The 26790-nt window shown below is 43.9% G+C and overlaps 2 protein-coding genes across 4 annotated transcripts in view; one reads left to right on the top strand and one right to left on the bottom strand.

The window, feature by feature from the left end:
• Positions 1–626: 626 nt before the first annotated feature.
• On the bottom strand, positions 627–19306 carry Ikbip (IKBKB interacting protein). Of its 2 annotated transcripts, none has more exons than NM_001412605.1 (3): positions 19080–19306; positions 11508–11625; positions 627–1496 (listed from the first exon to the last, which is right to left on the bottom strand). In NM_001412605.1, exons 1-3 carry the CDS (start codon positions 19247–19249, stop codon positions 747–749), a joined length of 1038 nt encoding a protein of 345 aa, NP_001399534.1. In that variant the 5' UTR covers positions 19250–19306; the 3' UTR covers positions 627–746. The 2 variants fall into 2 exon arrangements, with proteins under 2 accessions (NP_001399534.1, NP_001009430.2); NM_001009430.3 differs by lacking the exon at positions 627–1496 and adding an exon at positions 6065–8815.
• A 324-nt stretch (positions 19307–19630) lies between these two features.
• Apaf1 (apoptotic peptidase activating factor 1) overlaps positions 19631–26790 on the top strand; it is an 85381-nt gene continuing 78221 nt past the window's right edge. Inside the window, exons 1-4 of one of the 2 annotated variants that reach the window (NM_023979.2) lie at positions 19631–20206; positions 21868–22046; positions 22371–22560; positions 23726–23923. In NM_023979.2, coding sequence (NP_076469.1) covers positions 21909–22046; positions 22371–22560; positions 23726–23923 — 526 coding nt within the window. In that variant the 5' untranslated portion in view covers positions 19631–20206; positions 21868–21908. Of the gene's footprint in view, positions 20207–21867; positions 22047–22370; positions 22561–23725; positions 23924–26790 lie in introns of those variants that run through there. The other variant, XM_008765263.4, reaches the window with a different exon arrangement.

Below are 26790 nucleotides of genomic sequence, written 5' to 3'. Positions count from 1 at the left end.
GCCGCTGCTCCACTCACTTCTGTCTTTCTCCTCAGTGCCTCGTCCCAGCCCACGGGGTGGTTCATCTTCATGGTGGATATTCCCAACTTATTTATGGATCTCTGGAAATGCCCTCGTAGAAATGCTCAGAGGGTTGTCTGCCAGGGGCACGTGGCAACTTTCACCATAATTACTTTGTAAATTCAAATGTTCAGTCTGTTTCAGTTTATTACTGGAGGCTGGAGAGATTGTTCAACACTTAAGTTCTTGCTCCTTGGCTAGAGGACCCGAGTTCTGCTCCCAGTGCGCACACAGACACAGAAGACCCAGACCCAGACCCAGACCCAGACCCAGACCCAGACCCAGACCCAGACCCAGACCCAGACCCAGACCCAGACAGACAGACAGACAGACAGACACACACACGTCAGACAGCTCACAACTGTCTGTCACTCGAGCTCCAGGGGATCCAGTACACTCTCTGGCCTGCACAGGCAGCCACCCACATATACATAAGAGTAAGTTAAAAATACGGAACAAGGGGCTGGGGATTTAGCTCAGTGGTAGAGCGCTTACCTAGGAAGCGCAAGGCCCTGGGTTCGGTCCCCAGCTCCAAAAAAAAAAAAAAAAAAAAATACGGAACAAAATAGCATCAAACACAACATGGCATTTATTCCAAAATATCAGTATTTCCTATCAGTCTATTCACGACAGCAATCTCATTTAAAAAAAAAACAAAACTATCTCTAGTTTACCTAATTATCAAACTAGCCTGAAATATGTGTTATTTCATCTTTCATGTCCTTAATCGCAGCTTGGACTATTGTTAAATTAGATATTTTTTCCTTTAAGGAAGCAATTTCTTTCTCCCTTTGCATTAAGTCGGAACCTAGCCTCCCAATGCGTAGCGTTAGGTCGTTTACCAGTGGCTCCAAACGCGAGAAATCCTTCTTCAGGTTATACACCTTCGGCTTGAGATCGTTCGCAAAACTCACGGCCTTCAGAACTTTAGCCCTCTCACTTTCCAAGCTCAAAAACCGATCTGTGTGTTCGTCGAAGTCGCCCTGGAGCTCAGCTAGCCTCTTGGTGACCGAGTCGATCCTTCTTGAATTTTCGCTTGCGGTCTTTCGGAGCGCTGTTGTTCGGTCAATGCTGCTCGAGAGAAGATCACCGATGCTCTCCACTGTGGCTGTTTCTACTTTTTTGACTTTATTTTCCAGTGCTTGCACGGCATCTGTTAACGACTCGACTTCAGTTACTAAACCGGAAATCCGCCGTACATCTGTCTTCACACTTGTAATCTTGAGGCCCATGTCTTTGGCCACGGATGCCGTTCCTTGGTCTACTTTTATGATGTCTTCAGAGAGACTTGTTAATGTGTTATTCAGTATCTTCTGCTTCTCGGTTATCCCGATAGACCATGTTTTCATCCCGTGAATTTCTTCCTGCAGGAGCTTGAGATGAGCCACTATTTGAAATGCCTTCAGTTGCTCCAAGAGGGCTTCGCATTTCTGATACTATAAGGAGATAGAACACCACAGTGGTTAAAGGAGCCAAAACTTAACACTGAAAATCCAAATTTCCTGTGTTTCTCTCCCTTACGACTTGACTGCTCTTTGGAAAAGCATAAGGTAAAATATATATAGCGTTGAAAAGGCAAGCCTTGGGCTGGGGAGATGGCTCAGCGGTTAAGAGCACTGACTGCTCTTTCAGAGGTCCCGAGTTCAAATCCCAGCAACCACATGGTGGCTCACAACCATCTGTAATGGGATCTGATGCCCTCTTCTGGTGTGTCTGAAGACAGCAACAGTGTACTTATATATAATAAATAAATAAATCTTTATAAGAGAAAAAGAAAAAAAAAAGCAAGCCTTGGGCTGTGGGGCTCTGGGTTTAAAATACCAGGACTGAAGGAAAAAGAAACACACACACATACAAAAAAAATTGGAAAAGAAGCATAAATGACTTTTTTTGATGGCTCTTATATCATTGGTCCCTTATATAGTAATAGAATGAGCTAAGGAGACAGGGTGTTTTCTTTGTAGCCAGAGAAAAGAAGAAATCTCCAGATGCTATTTTTTTTTAAAGTTTTGAGTATCGTTATGTAGTTCAGACTGGTTTGAAACTCCTGATTCTTCAGTTTAAAAAAAAAAGAATAGTTTTATCAAGATAGCACAGGCTTTTTAACTAGAAATGCTTTATTAATAATAAATTAGTATTAATGCTTTATTAATATTATTTATAGCTGGGAGGCTGGAGAGATGGCACAGTGTTCAGACTGCTGCTCTTCCAGAGAGACCTGAGTTAAATTCTCAGCACCCAGGTTGGGAAGCTCAGAACCCTTGTACCAGCTTCTGAGGCTCCCACACCATCTCCCAGCCTCCACAGGCACTGGCACAGTCCTAGCAGACACTCACACAGGTAAACACACACACACACACACACACACACACACACACACACACACACACACACACACAATTTCTATAAGGAAAAGTAGTCTTCTGTGTGTGGTGTTTGTGTGTGATTCATTCTTCTGTGTGGACATCAATGTGTGTCTGGAGTGACTTCTACTATTGCTCTCCACTTTTCTTCCTTTGTTTCTTTGTTTCTTTCTTCTTTTAGAGACAGGGTCTTGCCATCTGGCCTGAAAGGTCCTATGTAGATCAGACTGGCCATGACCTCACAGAGATCCATCTGCCTTTGCCTCTCGAGAGTTGGAATCAAAGACTTGTGCCACCGTACATGGTACCACCTTATTTTTTTGAGTCAAGGTCTCTCGATAAACATGGAGTTCACCAACTGGCTGACTAGCTGGCCAGTGGGTTCCTGAGCTCATCCTGTCTCCATCAAGAGCTGGAATTACAGGTATGCACTCTATACCAACTTTTGAAAAACATTAAAAATTTTAACGTGTATATACACCTGTGTGTTTGTGTGTACTACATAGATCAGGAGCTCATGTGGGCTGGGGGAGGGCCTTGGAGATGGAATTACAGGCAGTCATGAGCCTCCAAGTGGGCGCTCACGCTCCATGTAGGCACTGAGCCATCTACACTCCTCTATACCCAAACTTTCTGTGGCTTGTAAGTAGGTATCCACTCTGATTCTCAGTTTTACCTGCTGACCTATCTCCCTGGTTCCCAGAGAGTATTTAGAATGCAGATTTTAAAGGCAGTGACTGTGACAGAAGAATTACAATGACTACTTTGATCTGAGGTAGCAAACCCCGTCTTGACTCCACCACACATTTGGTGACAGTGAATATTTGAGGATTTCCTCTTCGGTAGCTCTATGCGCCATCGATGACTGGGAGTAGGTGACCCAGAGTGTGTCTCTCTGGTAGGGAAGTCAGCTTGTGAGAAGGTTATGTAGAGCATGGCATTAACCAGTAGCTACAAACAGGAAGGAAATCAGTAGCAACTGCAAAAGGCTGCATTTTTAGGGATCACATTTCGAAACGCACTTATTCGCTGAAATAGCTTTCCACAGGTGAGAGGGCAAAGGTCTGCTTCTGTCTATTTTGTCACTAGGCTGGCATTTGCTGATGTATCCTGCCTTAGGGTAAGCATAGCTTAACTGTAGCGCTCGGTGAAGGCATCTTAGAGCTTATTCTTAGGAGGTCATAGGAAGCTGCCTCGTTTCTCTTGGTGGCTTGAAAGAAGATTTATTATGAACTTGAAAAATGGAAACTCAGTACAATACGCTAACAGACTACAAATGTCCTTCCCCCCCTCTCCTTCTCTTCCTTGTTTCTCAGTGCTGGAGATCAAGTTCAGGACCTTGCACACCACAGGCAGCCACTCTCCTGACCTATGTCCCTAGCTATCCCTTTAATTGTTGAGTTGTATGTATGTATGTATGTATGTGTATATGTATGTAGAAACAAAGTCTCTTGTAGCCTGTATGTGTGCATGTATGTCATGCATCCAGTATGTATATGTATGTGTATGTAGAGGTAGTCTTTTGCAGCCCATATATATATGTGTGTATATATGTATGTATATGTGTGTGTGTGTGTGTGTGTGTGTGTGTGTGTGTGTGTGTGTACACAGTCTCATGCAGTCCAGGACGACCTTGAGGTCTCTATGCAGTTGAGGATGACTCTGAGTTTATGAACTTCCTGCTTTCATATCCCGAGTGTTAGATTACAGGCTTGTGCCAACAGGCCTGGGTTTATGCAGTGCTGGGGATAGAACCCAGCGCTTCAGGAATGCTGGGCAGACATCCTACCAGCTGAGCTGTATCTCCGGCCCCTCCTGTAATTTAAAAAAAAATTATTTTAGTATTTTATGTGTGGGTGTGTTTTGCCCATGCATGTGTCTCTGCACCAGTTCCATGTCTGGTGCTTGTGGAGGTAAGAAGGGGGTACTGAATGCCCCTGGAAGTGGAGTTACAGGTTGTGAGCAGCCATGTGGGTGCTGGGAATCAGACCCAGGTCCTCTGGAAGAGCAGCCAGTGCTCTTGTTCCCTGAGCCACCTCTCCAGCCCCGCCCCAATAACTTTTAACATGTCCGTATCTGCAAGCACAGCACTGTAGTTCCAATCAGCACCCAGGTTAGGAAGCTCATAACCCTTGTACCAGCTTCTGAGGCTCCCACATCATCTCCCAGCCTCCACAGGCATTGGCACAGTCCTAGCAGACACTCACACAGGTAAACACACACACACACACACACACACACACACACACACACACACACACACTTGAGACAATCTTTGTAAAAGATAAAGTTTCTATAAGGAAAAGTAGTCTTCTGTGTGTGGTGTTTGTGTGTGAGCGATTCATTCTTCCGTGTGGACATCAATGTGGGCCAATCCTCTCCTCAGAAACTGGGTTGGAGGATCTCACTCTGGCTTGAAGCTCATTATGTAGCCCAAGTTACCCTTGGGTTTATGATTCCCTATCCTTGGTTTCTTAAATTTGAGGATTCTCCTCCAACAGTCACTGATTCCTTCATATGTCAAACCCTAAAGAATTTTTGAGCACAGGTAGCAGGGTTACAGAACTTACAGCTTGGCTTATTTGTGGTGTAAGTATACGTGTAGCTGATTCATACATGGCCTTCTTGACTCTCAAGAAAGCCACTGACAACAGTCACAGAGAAGTTCTACTGAGAGATTTCTGACGCCCCAGGCTGGGCAGTAGCAGGCTGTGGAGCCCGTAGCATGTGGGTGGTCCTCAGCCTCTGGGGTGGGCCATGTCTAGCAGTGCCTGCAAAGTTTTATTACAAAATTGAAAACCTTTATGTGTGTGGGTCTTTTGCCTACCCACGGGAGGTATGTGTGCCATGTGTGTGCCTCGATGCCTGTGGGGGAAACCGGAGTTAGGGATGACTGTAAGCCACCGTGTGGGTGCTGGGAGCTGAACTCAGGTTCCCTTTGAAAATAATGAGTGCTCTTGGGGGCTGGAGAGATGGCTCAGCGGTTAAGAGCCCCGACTGCTCTTCCAGAGGTCCTGAGTTCAAATCCCAGCAACCACATGGTGGCTCACAACCATCTGTAATGAGATCTGATGCCCTCTTCTGGTGTGTCTGAAGACAGCAACAGTATACTCACATATAATAAATGAATAAATCTTAAAAAGAAAATAATGATGGGGGGCTCTCCAGCTCCTGATGCAAATGTTGCTAGAAATACATTTTAGAACTTCACACCCAAAAGCTTAAAAATAATTAGGTGCTCATTTTGTGAAACTTACTCTATTTTATTGTTTCTTAAAATATTATGCGCGTGCATTTGTATCTGTGTGTGGGTTTGTGGACGTAAGTGCCATTGCCTGTGGAGACCGAGGAGGGCCCTGAATCCCCTAGAGCTGGAGTTCCAGGTGATTGGGAACAGCCTTGAGGGGATGCTGGGAACTCGCTCTGGCTCTCTGCAACCGCAGAATGCACACTTAACCACGAGCTATCTCTTCAGCCCCTCGCTCTGCAAATCTTTTGCTGTCAGTGTCCTGCTAGGTGCCCCAGCTTGGCCACGAACTTGGACTTTTCTTGCTACAACTGGGAGTTAGAGCCAGGCCTGGCTGTAAAACTGCTTTGTGTGTGCTGGAATGTTTTAAATAAACGGACAGTACTCTCTCTATGTTAACGGATATAAAATTTATTATCAATTACAGAGATACAAAAGTGTGGATTGTAATACCGGTGACATGCCATAAAGCACAACAAAATGGATACACTTGTGTTTCCTGCCACTTGAAATACAGAAGCAGGAAAATGGTGTCTTAACACTAACCTGGGCTACATCTCGAAACCCTGTCTCAAAATCAAAACAAAAAAAGCCCTAAAACAAACAAAAAAAGAAACAAAGGAAAATTCGTTAAACGTATCTAGATCTCCACAATGACAACTCTGCTAAATAGGACATTAAGATATATTTATTTTATGCATATGAATATTTTGCCTGTATATATGTCTGTGTACCACATGCACGCCATGCATGGTATATGCAGGAACCAAAAGCCTGTGCTGGAGATCCTGGGAGCTGAGTGACAGATGCTTGTGAGCCATCCTGTGGGAGCTGGGAATCGAACCCAAGTCCCCTGCAAGAACAACCGGGGCCCTTGACCACGGAGCCATCTCTTTAGCCCCAGAGCAAATTTCTTAGCAAAGGAATACTCAGACACACATATTCAAGTTTCCTCATGTCTCTGTTTTCCAGGGCTAGTCCTACAGGCAGGTGATGCTAGACCCAGCTTTTTATGTCAGTGTCTAGTATCAAACCCAGGTCCTTGTGCTTACACACCATGCTCCTCATTTCTTGAATTATCTCCTAGCCCCCTCCCCCTTTAGAGACACAATCTCACTACGTAGACCAGGGTGACCTTGAACTTAGAGATCCAACTGCCTGTGCCTCTGGAGTGCTGGTATTAAAGGTGTGCACTACCATGCCTGGCCCCAGCTCTAATCTTTTTAAATTAATAATGTGAGACAAATTTAGTTTCAAACGTTAAAGAATCTTTAAAATAATGACATAAATATGTCATTGTTGTCACAATTTATCGCTATGTTGTTTAATCTTTAAAATAGGCACAGGCTTATCAACATGTTTTTATTTTCAGTACCTATTAATTGCATTCAGTAAACTCTACTGTCACACAGTTCAAAGTTTAGAAATAAAAGTCCAGGTAAACAATAAACTTTAAATACTCCATATTTTAAGATACTCCATAAACTCATATTTTAAAACATAACCAGCTAATAGAAAAAGGCTATTAATGAGGGCAAAATAAGAACATATTTACTCACATTTTAAACCTCTTACAAGTCTCTGTCACACAGTTTAGAACCTTTGCAAAAATGAAAATACTTTTCAGTTCTCATAATGTGGCATTACCTCACAGGAGAGCCCCCTGGTTCTCCTGCAGGAAGATTATCCTTTATTTTACATCCACTTCCTATGAACTTGATTGTCTGAATAAACAAAACAAAAAACCAAAACCGAAAACCTGGGAGAGGAAGGTATGTTGCCAACTGGCTGCAAGAGCAAGTGACAGAAACAGTTGTGAGAAACAGACATAGCTTAGAAATCGTAAAACGAGGGCCACAGTGAAATGGTAAAAGGTTTTAATATTTGCCATAGATTTTCTGTATCTCTATCCCCATAATGGATAGATACAATAATACAATTCATAATGATGTCTATTAATTATTGGAAGACGTGTAAATATTAAATATACTGCTTAAAAAGTGGAGCAATATATATTTTAGAACTATTTCTTTACAGATGGTTGTGAGCCACCATGTGGTTGCTGGGAATTGAACTCATGACCCCTGGAAGAGCAGTCGGGTGCTCTTAACCGCTGAGCCATCTCTCCAGCCCAGAACTATTTCTATGAAAATAGTTAAAGTAGGTTTCAGAGCTTAAAAAGATAAAAGTTTGATTAGATGCAGACTCCTCCTATCCTTGGGTAAAGTGAGGCAGAATACAACAATTAAAAAATGCAGGACTGACTGATTCCTACTTAGTAGCATGGCCCTTCAGAAGATGTGCAGTAAACTTAATAATCATCAGTTCCCTTATTTTCTAGGTTATATTCTTCCAAAGTCCCCTTTTCCCCTGCACTTGAATATGCCATGAAATCGTGAACTTTTCCTTTGAGAACAACCAGTTCGTTTTGCATCTTTAATAAGCTGTTGTCATACTGAATTCCCTCGAGGGTGTTCTGCATCTCCATGATTTCAGACACTGCCTTCAGCATATCGTCTTCCATATTGAACATCTGCACAGTCAGTTCCTCCATCTTCCTTTCCGTCCCTATCAGATCCTGAGAGACTCTGAGAACGGAGTGGACGGCATTCTCTATGGTTGGCAAATGCGCCTTGCACTCCTCCACTTTGGGCTCGTAGCTGGAAAGCTTATCGGTCAAATCTTCATCTCTGGCTAGGAGCGTGCGCTGCTCTTCTTCTAGCTTCTCAACTGCTTTTGTATCCGAGCTAAGCTGCGCCTCTACTCGCAGAAGATCCTCCTCTTCTTGCCTGCTCACTGTTCTGATGTTTCGTAGTGTGCTGTCTTCCAAATCTTTCAGGCGCTCGGTGAGCAATTTTATTTCCTGCTCGGCTGAGTTAATCTTCAGGGTGACTTCAGAATGTGTACTCTTCGCTTCGGATTTGAAAACGGCCGTGTTATCGCTCATTTCCACCAGTGTTCTCTTCCAGAGATCTGTGATGTTCTGGAATTTCTCATTAAGGTTTTGCAACTTTTGTGTGAGCATCTCTTCACTATTCTCAATGTCATGTATGGATCTTTGGAGGCCAGCTACTTCCTGTTCAAACTGGGTCATCAAAGACATGGATGATGTAGCTTCCTGCAGGGTATTTTCAGTAGACTCAAGCTGTATTTATAACACAAAACAATCCCTGAGCTACTTAATACTTTTATATTAGAGAAACATACTTCAGCAATCAAGAGCATGTCATATACAAGGTTCAAATTCTGAAGGTGCCTAAAAGATCTAAGCACATCTGAATCACATTGACAGAAACATTTATTATTAAATAGCTTAAACAAATTTAATAGATGACAGATTTATAAACCAACTGTTAGAAGAATGTATACCTGAACTCATAACCCTAGTTATTTAACAGATCTCTTTCACGAGGGCATGCATAGTCAAAATAAATGATGTCAAATTTTTTGAAGTCTATTGCAGTTCTTTTTTTCAAAACATTGAAAGTAAGTAGATGTCATTTTTATGGCTATTTGGCTTGGGAAAGTGTAACAATGTAGACTTCGCCACCTCCCTAAATCCTATGACTTTGAAAGTTTCTGGTTGAATCCTTACCACTCTTTTTGCTAACCTCTTACAGAGGAAGGACTAGAATTGGGTTGTAAAAAGGGCAAGAATGAACTTTTATAAAAATAGTTGAGACACATACCATCAAATGGCAGAACGTCTGTCTGTAAATCAGGATGTGCCTCTAGGGCCTCTTAGAACGGGCCTGGGATATTTGGAAGGGCCAGGGACTTACCTAGTTTCCATCCTCACATGATACAAGCTTTAGCGAGAACCTAGCTTAATAAGCTATGAAGTGTTTGCAGCACTGTTCTGTGACAGGACACTGAACAAGTCACAGCTCTGCCCTTCAGTGGTTTACGTAGGAAGCAATTTGCAGGCACTCGAACAAGGGGGACACATGCAAGCACTTAGCGGAGCCCTGACCTGGACTTCAGGGACCAAGTAAATTCCTTCAGAAGCACCATCTAATAATCCCGTCCTTTCTAAACCACCTTACCCACTACTTACCATATTAAGGCTTTGAAAACTGCCAAGCATGTCACGCAACACCATTAAAAAACCTGAGATGATTCCTGATACTTGTAAGACAAGTCCATAGCCTTAGTCAGGTCAGGACATCCTGCAGTTATATTATTAGTTGCTACATGTAGTTCCTTAAGTGCTCAGACCTTGTGCAAGATGCCAGTTATAAAAATACCAATTTGGGGCTGGTGAGATAATGGCTCAGCGGTTAAGAGCACTGACTGTTCTTCCTAGAGGTCCTGAGTTCAATTCCCAGCAACCACATGGTGGCTCACAACCATCTGTAATCGGATCTGATGCCCTCTTCTGGTGTGTCTAAAGACAGCTACAGTGTATTTATATATAATAAATAAATAAATAAATAAATAAATAAATAAATAAATAAATCTTTAACAATATCAACTCGATGGAGCAGAAAATGCTTTGACTCTTCTGTATCCAACACTCCAGGGTCCTGATAAGAGTTACTGCTCATCCCCGATGAGCTAGCTTCGTGTCTAGGTGTTAGAGAGACACAGAGAGAAGATGCGTGTTTGTTCCAAAGGGAAGTGTGGGGGACAACAAATTAGTAACTGGTGACATTAGTGTGATGACGGACTCAACACAGGGCACAGTGAAAGCTCAGAGGAGAGGTAAGGCAGGAGAGTAAAGTGGGGAAGCCTAATGTGACTGAAATCGCCTCAACAGATGGATTAAGGCACGGTGAGGAGCTGAGGGTCTCCATTCCTTCCGGTTTTGTTGTGGTGGCTTTTGTCCCAAAATATCAAGAGTTTCCGGAACACATTTCTTTCTTTCTTTCTTCTTCTTCTTCTTTTTTTAACATTTAGAAATCGTAAAAGTTCTGTGTATGAATGTATGTGTACCACATGTATGTAGTGCTACAGTCATCAGAACAAGGCTTGGGATCTCCTGCAACTGCAGTTAGGGATGGTAGTGAACAACCATGTGGGTACTGGGAACTGAACCTGGGTCCTCTGATAGGCGCCAGTACTCTTAACCATTGAGCCACCTTTCCAGCTCCCGGAACACACGTCTTGATGGATATGGGCAGTATCTGATGTAAGGGAGATGCAGAAAACCCCTGAGGGGATTCAGTATGCCAACTGCTTTCTGGGACCATCTGAACGAAGGATCTATCTAGTAGGCGAAACAGTGCTATCCGGGTGTTAGATGGCACGTGTATAACAGAACTAGGTAATAAAAGAAGACCACTTAGAAATGTCCAGAAGCCATTTTAATTCACGCATGCAGCCACACCACAGTTAGAAGTTCATCTAAACAGAAGTTCAGAGAAGCACTTGTAACTAACTAGTGATAGTGTTAGGTTTGGGTGAGGACTGGATGGAGCTGAATACATTCATCTTGGCAACAAGAGCTTTACCCACTACGCCATCTGGCTGGTCCCATGTTCTAACTTTATATCTAAAGATCAAGCATGCCTTCGTTGTTTTGTTTAGCCCTGGCTGGTCTGGAATTTGCTTTGTAGTCCAGGCCAGCGTTGAGCTCAGAGATTTGCCTGCCTCAGTCTACAGAGTGCTGGAATTGAAGGCGTCAATATCATGGCCAGCTGGAGCAACAACCATCCTTTCAACACTTCCTGGGAACTAACTCGGATCACAGGGAGGATGCCGAGAGGAGAAAGTCCACTTAGGAGTTAAAATAGTAATAGTTTGAAGGCAGAAGAAAGACGCTTTGACCTGAAGTAGGAGAATGGTATTCGTAGCAAGGGGAGTATCTCTACCACACAAATTAATGAATACATTACCTTGTTGGAAATTAAGCTGATTTTACTCTGGAGTCCTTGAAACTCGCTGCTCTCTGTTTGCAGTAACCGGTACTGGTTTTCGACCTTCGCAAACTTTTCTGACTGTTGAAATACAAGCCTGGAAAAGAAAAACTTCATGACTATCACTCACTCCTGGTGAGAACAATATGTAGTCCCCGGATAGCTGCGGCAGAATTAGTCAGATGACTTCACCATCCAGGTGGCCTGCTGTGTGGGAGGTGACTGCATTAGCTCAATGCAAAGATGAGTCAACACCGCCTCTCTTCAGAGCTCCTGGCTCAGGGAGGGAGGCCGAGGAGCATCCCTCACAGATGTAAGAAAAAGAAATATTTTGGAAGAATCCAGGGTTGAACTATTTGGAATAAAAACTTTGATCTCTTCTGAGGATATAGGCCAGTAGTTCAATACCCAGCATACCAAGCTATCATCGCCCAAACTATTGTCCAAACTACGGTATGAGTGCTTATAATTGTAATTATTCAGGGAGGTTCTATAGGTTCTAGGTCATGTTATCCTCCATTATCGCACAGTGAGTCGGAGGCTTGAAGGCCAACTGGAGCTGCAGGAGACTGACTCAGAAAGAAAGAGGAAGAAGAGACAGAAATACAGACAGCCATTGCCCTACGCAAAGCAGGGTGTGACAACTCTATTTGACTGTACTCAGCAGTATACTCGTAGGTATGGTGTAGATGTCATTGTGAAATGGGGGCTTAGGGTGTAGGGCGATGGCTCAGTTGATAATGCGATAGCCATGTAAGCATGAGTGTGCTCCTTAGCACCCACATAAGAAGCTAACCTTGGGGGCTGGGGATTTAGCTCAGTGGTAGAGCGCTTACCTAGGAAGCGCAAGGCCCTGGGTTCGGTCCCCAGCTCCGAAAAAAAAAGAACCAAAAAAAAAAAAAAAAAAAAAAAAAAGAAGCTAACCTTGGCTAGAGAGATGGCTCAGCGGTTAAGAGCACTGACTGCTCTTCCAGAGGTCCTGAGTTCAATTCCCAGCAACCACATGGTGGCTCACAACCATCTGTAATGGGATCTGATGCCCTCTTCTGGTGTGTCTGAAGACAGCTACAGGGTACTCACATACATAAAATAAATAAATAAATCTTTAAAGAAAAAAAATAATCTGTTGTTTTATTGAATGAGTTAGCCAGACCCCCTTATCCAATCTTCGGGATAATAAATAAACATATCTTTGGAGAAGATTTGAAATGAGTAGGCACAGAAGAAATCTTAGGTTTAATAACATGTTGTTTATCTACAGTAAGTCAGTTCTCTGGGTTCCACATGTTTTGTGCACTGAGCCATCAGAAAGCAACGGAGCAGAATCATGAGAGGTCCCTAAGTCATAGGATCCAGATTAGTGACTGCAAATCTTCCCTAAGCATTGGAACCAGTCACCAGACAGCGCTAACACATCCATGCCTGGGGTCTCAATGACAGAGACTCCTATTTAGTTAGTCATGGATATGGCTCGGATATTGGATATTCTAATAGCTTCCCAGGTCGTCTGACTCTGCAGGCGAGCTGAGCTTCCCTCATTGATCATATCTTATACTTTCTCAGAGAAGACGAAGGACTCCAAAGCTTCGTAGAGAGGCGAGAGGCCCCTCAAAGTGCAGCTGAGCTGTGTTTTGAACTTAACAATGGTATCTCAGGGTTAACGACTTGTACGACCATGAAGCAAAAATGGATTCTTTTACTAAACGAATATTTACTTTGCTGGATGAAGTGAATTTCCTTTGATGACGCATGCTAATGTCTATCATAGGAGACACATAGAGTCACAGGTTATAAAATTAGTCGAGATCAGCTTCTCTTTTATGTATTAATATGAACTTTCAAACAAAACCCAGGTTAAAGAGCATTATTTTCTTAATTTTTAAAAGATGGATGATGGTAAGACATTTTTTTCTTCCCCTCCACCTTTTTAAAACCCTTTGTCTTGTTGCTGGGAACAAACCTAGAACTTGGGTCATATTGAGGGAGTACTCTACTGCTGAGCTATATCCCCATAATTTTGTTTGTCATATTATGAATTTTAAACTTTTTCTTTTTAAAAATGGGTTAATTTCAATGACTAGTTTTATCATCTGTTGTTTGCATGTGTTAGTTCATGAATTTATTCTCATAAATTACAGAGGAGCAAGGTTACTCAGAGTGAAAATGTTACTTTAGGAGACTTTGAGTAAAAGTTGATCCATTATAAAAATACTTGCTGAGCCTGGAGAGATGGCTCAATGATTAAAAGTCCTTGCTGCTATTCCAGAAGACCCAAGTTCAGGTCCCCACAATGTCATCCACAGGCAGATGTGCAGGGGAATGGGCGCATGTGCCAGTGCACACACACACAGAGTCACACACATACACACACAGATGCACAACATACATAGGCACACAGAGAGAAATAGCTTATTTGAGAGCTTTTGGTTGTATTAGACATTTTAATGTTGTCTCCTGCTGGTTTTCTCTTCAAATTGAAAAGCATTAAGCAATGTCAGCTTAGTGGAAACACCTCTGATACTTTGTTGTTATTCCTCAACCCCTCCCCCGGCCTTTAGGTTAGCCTCTCAGTCACTCACCCTTGCTACCAGTGGATAATACAGGCAAGAAAAAGCAGCGTGCCTCTCTGACTTAGTGGTAGAGAAGAAAAAGAAAGAGACGTGGTCTATACAGAGCTGATGAGTTATACTGCATTTCATTTCTCATCTGTGAGTACTTCATAAACATTAACTCACTTGAAATTAAGGAAGGGGATCGTTTGTTTTCTGTTTAGCCCTGAGGAATCACGTTCTTAAACTGGCATCAGCTTTATGTCCAAGCTGTTTCACCCTGTTTAATGACTGAGAGGCAACTGCTTCTGACTGGAGCACTTCCCAGTCTCTTTGCTTAGATGAGGTTGCCGAAGATCTGAAATTAGAGTCTAGTAAGGGGTGCAGCTTCTAGCTGAAGAAAGGACCAACTCAGGGCTGAGGTGTTGGGGATCTCTAGTTCCAGAATCTTTAGAATTAATCGATTTTAAGATCTTACTTACTTAAATTTATTTTTGTTTTATGTGCATTGATGATTTGACTGCATTCATGTCTGTGTGGGGGTGTTGGATGCCCTGGAACAGGAGTTACAGACAGTTGTAAGCTGCTATACGGGTGCTGGGAACTGAACCGAGGTCCTCTGTAAGAGCAGCCAGTGCTCTTAGTTCCTGAGCCATCTCCAACCCCCTTATTTACTTTTTTACCTAAACGTACGTATGTATATGTACCACATGTGTGCCCGGTCCATGAGGAAGCCAGAAGTGGGCGTCAGAAGTGGTAGACGCTGTGAGGCATTAAACGGGTACTTGGGACAGAACCTGTGTCCTCCACAAGGGCAGTAAGTACTCTCTCTTCCCAGATTTTCTGCTCGTTTGTTTGTCTGCTCTTTCAAGATAGGGTGTTATATGTAGACCTGGCTGTCCTGGAACTCACTATGTTGTCTAGGTTGGCCTGGAACTCCCAGAGATATGCCGGCCTCTGCTTCCTCAGTGCTGGGATGAAAGGCATGAGCCATTACCCTATGCTTCTGAAACTTGATCTTATTTTGGATTAACACTGAGGGGAGGCAACATATTACACAGGTTAAATACCTAGACTAGTTTGACTCTGCATTTACTAACCAACCACCTTCAACAAATTTATTTATCTATCTATCTATCTATCTATCTATCTATCTATCTATCTATCTATTTATTTATTTATTATATATGTACACTATAGCTGTCTTCAGTCGCACCAGAAGAGTACTCTTTTCAGATGTTGTTACAGATGGTTGTGAGCCACCATGTGGTTGCTGGGAATTGAACCCAGGACCTCTGGAAGAGCAGTCAGTGCTCTTAACCACAGAATCAGCTCTCCAGCCCCCATCTTCAACAAATTAAACAGTTTATCTTTGCTACCGTTTCCTATCTACAAAGTAGGAATGATAGTATCTTGTGGGTTTTGGAGAAATAAAAGTCTCATTAAAAGCACATAGAACGGGGTTGGGGATTTAGCTCAGTGGTAGAGCGCTTGCCTAGCAAGCACAAGGCCCTGGGTTCGGTCACCAGCTCCGAAAAAAAGAAAAAAGAAAAAAAAAGTGTTAGATGTAGAAGAAAGGGACCTACGAGGGTAATTGGCTTTTAGTAGCACTCTCATTCCCTCACAGCCACTGTGGTCTATCCAGGCCTCAAGCAAATTTAATGACTGGCCCACAGCGCCACCTCTAAGGGAGTCTTACATGCTGGCAGACAGCTGACTGAGGACTTAGAGGATTTCTCTGCCTTTCTTTCAACTTAGTACTGAGAAAGAGCAAATAACCACAGGAAGCAGTTATCACGGTTCATTACAGGGTCACCATTAGGGTCAATGCTATTTTTTTTTGGAGCTGGGGACCGAACCCAGGGCCTTGCACTTCCTAGGTAAGCGCTCTACCACTGAGCTAAATCCCCAGCCCAGGGTCAATGCTATTTAACATTGTTTCATACATCTACAGCTACCTAATGTTCAAGGGAACATTACTATATTCTGTTATCTAAAACCAGGGCAAGGTTGGGTGTGGCGGCCCATGTCTGTAATCCTAGTGCTTGGAAGAAGAAGTAGGAGAATTGCCATGAGTTTGAGGCTAGCCCCGTCTCAAAAAACCAAAACTCAAACCAAAAAGGCCAGTCATGGTACACATACCTTCAATCCCAGCACTTGGGAGCCCTACATATGAGTTCTGGGCCAGCCAGAGCTAACCCAATCTCTACAAAAACCAAAACTTGAATCACCCAACAAAAACCATTAAGTGTTTAAAGTATAATGCCATAGTTTATATTAAACTCTACGAACACTAGTAACAACAACAACAACAAAAAAAAACCCCTAGAAATAGAGTTAGCTAAGATATTAAAAGATTTATAAAGGGGGCTGGAGAGGTGGCTCAATGGTTAAAAGCACTGACTACTCTTCTAGAGGTCCTGAGTTCAATTCCCAGCAGTCACATGGTGGCTCACAACCATCTGTGTGTGTGTGGTTCTTTTTTTTTTTTTTTTTTTTTTCGGAGCTGGGGACCGAACCCAGGGCCTTGCGCTTCCTAGGTAAGCGCTCTACCACTGAGCTAAATCCCCAGCCCACTCACAACCATCTGTAATGGGATCTGATGCCCTCTTCTGGTGTGTCTGAAGACAGCTACAGTGTACTCACATACATAAAATAAATAAATAAGTCTTTAAAAAAAAGATTTGGATGAGAGAAAAAACCCTGAATCCCATTCCTTGTTAAAAGAGCTTTTGGGGAACTTGGAAGATGGCCCAGTGGCCCCTCAAGCAAGTGGACCTGAGGCCTTATCTCAACATATATATATAAAAGCTGTGTATGTCCATGTCTGTGACCCTAGCACATGAGGACAGAGGGTCAGAGGTAACAGGATCACCGGAATTTTCTGGCCAGTCAGTCTAGCCAACCAGTGAGTTCTAGGATCAGTGAGACTCTCTCTCGAAGGCGTGAGGTGGAGAGTGATTGGCATAGTCGTTGCCGTGTGGCCTCCTCCTTAACATGTTTTGTCTTTCTATTCCCTAACATATAAATCCCTGAGACGAAGCATGACTTTTTAAAGTGTGTGTGTGTCATGGTGCGTGTAGTGTGTGTGTGTGTATGTGTGTGTACACGTCTGAGACTGACATTGGTTGTCTTTCTCAGTTGCTCTCCACCTTATTACTATTTTTATGTGTGTGTGTGTGTGTGTGTGTGTGTGTGTGTGTGTGTGTGGTCACAGATGTTTCATGGTGCGTGTATGGAGTTCAGAGGATGACTCTTGGGACACAGTCTCTTCTTCCACCGTGAGGGTGGCCGGGGATAGCATAGGCTGTCCTTTGGCTTTGCGGGACAAACGCCTTTACCACATGTACCTACCTGCTGTCTCAACTGAATTGAACTTGGGTTGCCAAAAAAAGCGGAACATTTTGTGACATAGTTTACTTAATGAATTATGAGGCTTTGTTGAGCTAATGGGAACTACACTGATAAATTTAGCAACTAAAACCACTTGTATTAAGCCCTGGGGCAGCGCTGCTCTGCCTTCCTAATGCTGCGTTCCTTTAATACAGTTCCTCACATTTTGGTGATCTCCAACCATAACATTATTCTCATCGCTATCTCATAAATGTAATTTTGCTACTGTTATAAATATCTGATATGCAGGATATCTGATATGTGACCCCTGTGGGGCGGTCTCAACCTACAGGGTGAGAAACACTGCCCTAGAGAGAACCAAGAGTAACTCAGCGATATTCTTTCCCAATACACAAAGTACCATATCCCCGCTTACCTAAAAAAGGCCATACATTTTAAGGTAGGGGTAGTTTATTTAAAAAAATGAATCCAAAATATTTAGATCAAAATTAATATATTCCTTGAATACCAGCACCATCATTAAAGTTCTTTTTAAAGAGAACAATGATTCACATTTCAGTTTAACAAGTTTTTAATTAACTTAAAACAAAACCCAGGAGGGTATGGTGGTAAATGCCTGTAATCCTAGCATTGGGAGGTGGATGCAGAAGGATCAGGGGTTCAATGCCACCTTTAGCTACATAGCGAGTTCTAATCCAACCTAGGCTGTCTCAAAAAACCAAACCAATCACTCAACCATAAGCCATCCCAAACCTCTGGACTCAGGGTGTCCCCAATAAACTAAAATGGAAATATATCAGCTTCAAAAATGCTCTAGTCCGGAAGATATCCAGAGTCTCTTCTGAATTGTATTAGCTCTCTCATTTCACATTACACTAATATATCACCAATATAGGCTTGGTTACAAAACTACAAATGTTAAGCGGGGGTGGGGTGGGGTGGGGGTGGAGGTCCCCACTAGGACACAGAAAAACCCTGTATCAAAAAACGGAAACAACTACAATAACAAAACACTACGAATGTTTAGTCTTAAGGGTAAAGAAATATTCTTTACAGCGTTACATACAGTTCTACCTGTAATTTAGGAATAAGACTATGTAGTCTGCTGTTAATAACATGCGTGTCTGGTGTCTTAACAACCATTGGTAACTCCAGCTCCTTGGATCTGACACCCTCTTGCGGGATCCTTGCGCACCTGCACACACGTGCACAAATACACTGACACACTCATATACATATAAAAAAATCTAAAAAAAGAAAAGAGGGCTATAGTTTTAAGGTAGGCACTGCTCTGGATAGGAGAAAGCCTCATTAGCATTTGTTGCTCAGCAACAACGAACTTTTTTTTCCTCTTACACTGCAGACATTTTACTCCTTGCATTTTTCGGGGGAGGGCGAAGCCAACTCATTTGCAAAGCTGCAGAGTGGACAGGAAGTAGCGGTCTTTAGTTATGTGCAAACTTGTGACGTGCAGTAGATGCTTAATAAAGCGTGGGCCGAGTCCTGGGTGACACGTTTTAGCGGGCAGCGACAGGAGCATGCTATCAGAATAGAGTTAAATGAGCGTATTCAAGTGAGAGTGGGTTTGCTCGAGGTGCTAAGTGCCCTCGAGAGGCCCGTCCCGTGGCCTGCAACATCGCGCACTTACCAGGCCAGGCCCAGGCTTGTCGCCAGAGACAGCAGGCTGAGCCCCGTGCGGGGGTCCGCCCAGCCCGCGCCCCCTCGCGCCTCGGGGTTTTTCCTGCCATCACTCCGCTTCTCTGGCTCAGGGGCAGCCACCTTAGGTCCCGGCTTCTTTCGGCTCTTCACTTCAGACATGTCTGGAGCCCTGAAGATTTCGAAGCCAGGATGGCTTTACAGGGGGACCGTGGGACGTGGCTGCAGAGCCGCTTTCGGAAGGCCACGCCCCCTCAGGGCGGTGCTCCGCCCCAAGTTGCTCGCCCCGCCTCTGGATTCCGCTAGGAGACTGAAACTCAAACTCGCGGGTGCGCGCAGGCTGAGGGGAGGCACGGAGAGGGGGCGGGGCCGAGAGTGCCACGTCTAGCCGGGCGCGCGCCCGCGGCTTAGCCCCTCCCCACCGCGCATGCGAGGACGCTCAACCAGGGCTTGCGGACACGCGCCGGGCGGGGCGCGTGCGTGCGCCCGCGGCAGCGGCGGCGGCCCTAGGTGGATGGATTTGCGTGCGCGGGCGCGCGATGTGTGGACGGGGCGGGCCCAGCTGTGTTTGAGTGCTCCGCGGTCCTGGGAGCCAGAGACCTGGAGGAAGCGAGCTGGGTAGACGGCTTTCTCCGCTCGCGGAAGGGTGTGAGAGGAGTGTGTGGGGGTCGGCAGCTAGAGGTGTGTGCAGTCAGCCACCGGCGAGGAGCTGAGACAGTCGCCGCAGCTTTCCGAGCCGCATCCGCTTCCCGCCCGGGGCAGCTCCGGCTGGAGGGGTGAAGCGGCGGCTGGAGTGGCCGTGCTTTTGTGTCCTGGATCCGGGTACCCTCCCTCCCCTGGTGCTGCCCGAGGCAAGTCCATCGAGGTGATCACTCCTCGACGCCGCTCGGAAATCCTGGGCATCCCCCCTGCGCCCCGAGCGGCTGATACCCAGGTGAGGCACCTGAGGTGTCAGGACCTGCCCGGGGCGCGGGGTGTCCGGAAGCCAGGCGGGAGCCCCGGCTGCTTTTTGGCAATCGATTCCCATCTGTGACCCTCCCCGAGCTGTTTTCTATCGAATCTCATCTGTGATCCTCCCCCGGCTGCTCTTCCCAGGACAACTCCGGTGCAAAGGCTTGGGTAAGTTTACCGCCTCCCCCAACCCCTCCGGACAGGTTCTTTGCAAGTTTTTTTTTGTAGCTCCCCAGGGACTGAAAGATCTAGGGACGCGGGATGTCCTCCTGCTCCTGTACCAGGAAGAGAAAGTATCTAAGGAGGAAGTAGACCACTATTACTGTCTTCCTGGGCAGAACTTAGCCTTTATTTTGTGGTCTGTATCTCGAACCAGTTTGACTTTCTGTTTTGAAGTGGCTACAAAAAGAGGTGTGGCCGTGAGAATTTGCCCACAGTATTCCAGTTTGTGGAAAGTTTGCAAAGAGTTGTTTAAAATTTATTTATTTGAGTTCAATAAGGCTAGAGAAAATTGGAACTTAGTATTTTTTAAATTATTAGACATAACTAAAAATCCTTTCCTAACTGTCAGTTGAGAAAGCTTTAGGAGACTAAAGATGCTAGTCTTGTTTCTGATCATTTCTTTTCCTTTGATTTTTTCCTTTTTCTTCAGTTAGTTTTCATTCCAGTCCTGGGCGCACAAACGAATGACTTTTTTTTTTTTTTTTTAATCTTTGCAAGTGCTACATTTGATGACTTAAAAAATTGGTTTTTTTTTTTTTTTTTGAAGTTGAGTGATACCCTTCTTCCGTGCTCTGTTTATTACTCTGTGCTTATTTCAGTTTTTGAATTTAGGACAGTCACATTCTTATTACCTCTTTTGTTGTTGTTTTGTTGTTTTACTAGGTTGTAAATTTAGGGCTATGACTTAATGCTCTCTAGTCTCAGGGAGGTCTCAGTATGTATGGGGGCTGAGATAATGCAGCTCTAAAGGTAGATTGTCCACCATGTTTAGTAAGGCAGCGGGTTCAATACCCAGCACACACACACACACACACACACACACACACACACACACACCCCTCATATTGAAGGAATGATTAAGCCAATTATTTAAGACGTTCCCACTTTACTACATTGGATGGAGTTTTGTCAGTGCTTTTACAACTTGCAAGCATTCAAAACTGAACTTTATACCCATGGAATATTTTTATTGTTAGGAAATGAAAAGTACCTTTCTGTACAGCATAATATTCTTTGCTTGTTATCTTGGTCCAAGAAGTGACATCAGAGGGGATTTCCTGAGGTGCTTACTAATGAAGATCTGGACCTGGCTTCCACTTGGAGAAGCCAGTATCAGCCATGCCACTTGGTTTTTAGGTTGGATAAAGGAAACACGTTTTAAGGCGTTAGGACTTAAGTATTACAGTAATTTTTACAGGACCTCAACCTAAGAAAAGGAAGAATTTTTACAGTAAAAAAAAGTATGTATTAGAAAAATGACAAAACATTATAAAATTGCAAAGGAAGAAAGCCAGAATCTTGCTGTCAGTCTCCCAAACACTTGGATGAATAGACTCTTGAGTATCTTCTTAATATGTTAGTGTGACATAACACATTTTGTGTTATTTGAGGCTCTATTTTTAATTTCTAAATTAGCAGTATCAGAAGTAACTTTCCATGTCAACCCATGTTCTGCGTTGATTTTAAATGGCTACGTAATGTTCCATTTTATATATAAACCCTAAGAATAATAAAAAAAATCTTGTTTTCCTTATATGTCTTGAATACCCATGCGGTTACATATCCTGTTGCTCATTATGACAAATATCTTGGTGCTTTCCCTCTAGCTCATGCTCGACGGCGAGGGGAGAAAAAAAGCTGAGGGACAATGGATGCAAAGGCCCGAAATTGTTTGCTTCAACATAAAGAAGCTCTGGAAAAGGACATCAAAACATCCTACATCATGGATCACATGATCAGTAATGGCGTCTTAACAGTAGTAGAGGAGGAAAAGGTCAAAAGTCAGGTAAAGGCCCTCTATGCTTTGACTTTTTAAAAAAAAAAAGATTATGGGGTTGGGGATTTAGCTCAGTGGTAGAGTGCTTGCCTAGCAAGCGCAAAGCCCTGGGTTCAGTCCCCAGCTCCGGAAAAAAAAAAAGATTATTTATTTAATGTATGTGAGTACACTGTAGCTGTCTTCAGACACACCAGAAGAGGGCACCAGATCCCATTACAGATGGTTGTGAGCCACCATGCGGTTGCTGGGAATTGAATTTACACCAGTCTTTGCTAATCTGTGCTGCAAACCTATTCGCTGGTATATTCTTAAGTTATTTAATTTTTTTTTCAGGCCACTCAATATCAACGAGCAGCTGCTTTAATTAAAATGATACTTAATAAAGACAATTATGCCTACATTTCATTCTACAACGCTCTACTACACGAGGGCTATAAAGACCTTGCTGGACTTCTGCATAGCGGCCTTCCTCTTGTGTCTTCTTCCAGCGGCAAGGACACAGACGGTGGAAACACTTCATTTGGTTTGTATCCCTGAAACCTTGTGTCATATTGTCAGGCTCATGACAACAGTGCTTGCCGCTCTGGCTGTAGTTGAATTGCTGGAGAGTGTATTTCAGTTTTTAGAACCACGTGTGTGCCTAGATAGTTTTAAGTTCAAATTTAAATATTTATTTGTCTCCAAATCCATCTTTTTCTTGCCCAGTGAACTACTTACTGATGAGGTAATGTATGTATGTCCTTAATTTTAGAGCTAATAAGAGCTTTTATAGGGCCTTAATTATTTTTATTTGCGTGTTTATATAGAGTTTATAGGACAGGAAAATAAGTTTTAGACATTTATATTCTTTTTTTCTTAACATTTATTTATTTTATGTGAGTACACTGTTGTCCTTAGACACACCAGAAGAGGGCATCGGATCCCATTACAGATGGTTGTGAGCCACCATGTGGTTGCTGGGATTTGAACTCAGGACCTCTGGAAGAGCAGTCAGTGCTCCTAACCCTTGAGCTATCTCTCCGGCTGTGGTTCTTCTGTCCTGGAGTTATAAACGGCTTCTCTAGAAGAGCACTGAGCCATCTCTTCAGCCCCGAAGTCTGTGTTTTTAAAAGGAGTTTCATAAACATTGTCCCCTTTACATCTGTCCCAGTCTTACAAAGTTTTTTAAAAACACACTTATTTATAGTGTGTGCTATGGCACATACATGGGTCTGGAGGCAACTGGATTAGAACTCGGTTCCTTACACTTAGCAGCCTTTACATTTACATTTGGTGCCTTTACCTGCTGAGCCACTGTACTACCCCCTTCCCTAGCTTCTTTTTGTGGTTCTTAGGATCAACCCTATGACCTTGCACATGTTAAGCCAACTCAGGCACTGAGCTGTAGACCCTTAGTCCTTCCCAGTATTCAACAAAGACAGAAGAGGCTGGAGGGTCAGGGAGCAGTGGTGTGTGGAAGGCCGGACTAGATGGAGCCTTCCGTAGGTTTTGGTGATCTTGAAGAATATACGCTTGTTTTTGTCCTTTGCGTTCTGAGCCGGCAGAAGGGTGGAGTTCATTTTCTAGTCATCGTGTTTTGAACTTGGAGGCTAAGCCCTCAAGCCCTGCTTGCCTGGGTTTCATGGAAGGATCACTCGGAAAGTGGTCACTTCAAAGCTTGGCTCATTCACACTTGTCTTGGATTGCAGTAAGGACAGTGCTGTGTGAAGGTGGAGTGCCACAGAGGCCAGTCATCTTTGTCACTAGGAAGAAGCTGGTCAGTGCGATTCAGCAGAAGCTCTGGAAACTGAATGGGGAGCCAGGGTGGGTCACCATCTATGGAATGGCAGGCTGTGGCAAGTCTGTATTAGCTGCGGAAGCTGTTCGCGACCATGCCCTCCTAGAAGGTAAGTGGATCGCGGTCGCTCGCACTCCGCTTTTCAAGATCTCGTTTTTATTTGAGCGCTGCAGTTTTTTAGTTATTGTTGCTTTTTGATGTTCCTGTTGCTGCTGGTAATGAAGTACTACCGATGTAGTGACTTAAAACAGCATACAGTTTCTGCCTTGTTTTAAGATTTATTTGTGGGGTTGGGGATTTAGCTCAATGGTAGAGTGCTTGCCTAGCAAGCGCAAGGCCCTGGGTTTGGTCCTTAGCACCAAAAGAAAAAAAAAAGATTTATTTATTTATTTATTATTTATATAATGTTCTGCCTGCACACCAGAAGAAGGCACCGGATCTTGTTACAGATGGTTGTGAGCCACCATGTGGTTGCTGGGATTTGAACTCAGGGCCTCTGGAAGAGCAACCAGTGCCCTTAACCTCTGAGCCATCTCTCCAGCCCAGTTTTTGTTTTTTGTTTGTGTGTGTGTGTGTGTGTGTGTGTATGTGTGTTTTAAATAACTAGGTTGGAATCAAAGTGTTAGAACCGAGTTCCTTTGGAAGCTCTTGAGGAGAATTTCTGTCCTTGGACTTTCTGTCTCCCAGAAGGAGCCTGCGTTTCTGCATTTCCTTACCTCATTTTTCCTCCTTCAGAACCAGCAGTGCAGAGCATCTCTTTTTGCCTCTTTCTCTGTGATGTTGATTTGCTTCTGTCCTGATTTTTTTCTGTGTGCTTTTCAAGGTGAGTCGTAGGTGCTGGGGAATCCAACCCAGGGCCTCTCGCATGTGAGCAGACGTTCTACCGCCGAGTCTACCTTTACAGCTCATTCCCGCTCCTCACGCTGCTCCTGAGACAAGGTTTCCTTCCCTGTGTAGCCTGGCTGTCCTGGGCTCACTCTGTACACCAGGCTGGCCTTGAACTCAGAGATCCACCTGTTTCTGCTTCCCAGGTGCTGGGATTAAAGGCGTGCGCCACCACTACCCAACTTTTTGTTTGTTTGTTTTTGACGCAGGGTCTCTCCACAGAGCAGTCCTAGAGTTTGCTTTGTAGTTCAGGCTGGTCTTGAACTTACAAAGATCTGTGTACCTCTCCTTCCTGAATGGCGGAATTAGAGACATTCATACTGGGCCACATTTTGTTTTCTGACTTGGACTTGCTTCCCTCTTTATAAGGGCCCTGTGATTGCGTTGGGGTTATTTTATAATCCAGGATAATATCACCCCCAAATCCTTAATTATTGAACCTATAAAGTCCCCTTTACCATGTACGGTAAAATATTTACCAAAACGTGGATGGGATGTGGACGTCTTTAGGAGACCATGGTTCTGCCCAACATGGGCGTATGAAATTAGGAATTGCCTTCTGCCTTATCTGTCACAGTGCAGCCTGCTTGTCGTCCAGAGGTCTCAGACGGTACAGTGTCACTGGAGAGAAGCTAGTTCTCTAACACTGTAATAGTTTGGAGGGTTGTAGGGTCGAAAAAGGCAGGACTCTGCTTACACCTTCTTTTTTTTTTTTTTTTCTCTTTTTCGGAGCTGGGGACCGAACCCAGGGCCTTGCCCTTGCTAGGCAAGCGCTCTACCACTGAGCTAAATCCCCAACCCCTGCTTACACCTTCTTATTCTGGCATATGATGCTTTGTGAAAGAACGTCTTAGAAGCTCATTTCTATCCGTGATTCTCCTGGTGAATGGTTTTTACATGTATTTGGTAGCTGATATTAATTTACACAATTAATTCCACTTATTTCACTTTTTAAAAAGTTAAAGATTGTATTACTCATTTGCTTGTGGGCAAAGCGGTGTACTACAGGATTTGTGTGCCACAGCGTGCGCATGGAGGCCTGAGGACGCTCTGTGGGAATTGGTTCTCTCCTTCCACAATATGTGTTCCCGTATCGTGTCCCAGGATCAAGCACAAGTCCTCAGGTTTGGCAGCAAGCACTTTTACTCTCCAATCTCAGTTCTTCCGTTTCTATAAATACTTCTTTTTTCTTTTCATGCATTGCCCTGGTTAGGGTTGCTGTGATGAAATACCATGACCAAAAGCAACTTGGGAACAAAAGGGTTTATGTGGCTTTCACTTCCTGTTCATCACTGAAGGAAGCCAGGACAAGAATGCAAATGTCAGGAACCTGGAGGCAGGGGCTCTTGTAGAAGCTGTGGACAAATGCTACTTAGTGACTTGCTCCTCATGGCTTGCTCAGCCTGCTTTCTTATAGAACCCAGGACCAACAGCCTAGGGGTGGCATGACCTATGTTACACAGGCTGGGCCCTCCTCCATCAATCCTTAAGAAAATGCCCTACACATGTATGTCTTATGGAGACATATTTTAAATTGAGATTTCCTCTTCTCAAATGACTTTAGCTTGTGTCAAGTTGATGTTAAATTATCCAGCACATGAATATCTTTATATGTGTGTGTGTGTGTGTTCATATGTGTATGTTTGCATGTGTGTGGATACACATGTGTATACCTGTGTGAGTGTGTGTGTATGTGTGTACGAAAGCTAGGGATTGACATTGGTTTTCTTTGGTCATTGTTCACTATATATGCTGAGGCAGGGTTGCTCACTTGAATCCAGAGCTCACTGGGTAAGCGTGTATAACTGGTCAGTTTGCTCTGGGGATCCTGTCTCTGCCTCTTGAGGACTGGGATCATAAATGAGCCACTTCCACCACTTGGTATGTACCTGAGTGCCGGGGGTCTGAACAGGTCACCATGTTTGTAGCAAGTGCTTTTACCTGCTGGGCCCTCTCCTCAGCCTCCCCTTTTCCCATTGATAATGTGGTCACTGACTATCTTAGGGTTTCCATTGTTGTGAAGAGCTGCCATGCCAAGGCGAGTCTTATAAAGGATAATATTGAATTGGGGTTGGCTGATAGATTCTGAGG

Source organism: Rattus norvegicus, chromosome 7, assembly GCF_036323735.1.
Source record: "Rattus norvegicus strain BN/NHsdMcwi chromosome 7, GRCr8, whole genome shotgun sequence".
NCBI classification, from domain to species: Eukaryota; Metazoa; Chordata; class Mammalia; order Rodentia; family Muridae; genus Rattus; species Rattus norvegicus.
Note: the sequence above shows the minus strand (reverse complement) of the source record. Positions and strands in the feature narration are given on the sequence as shown.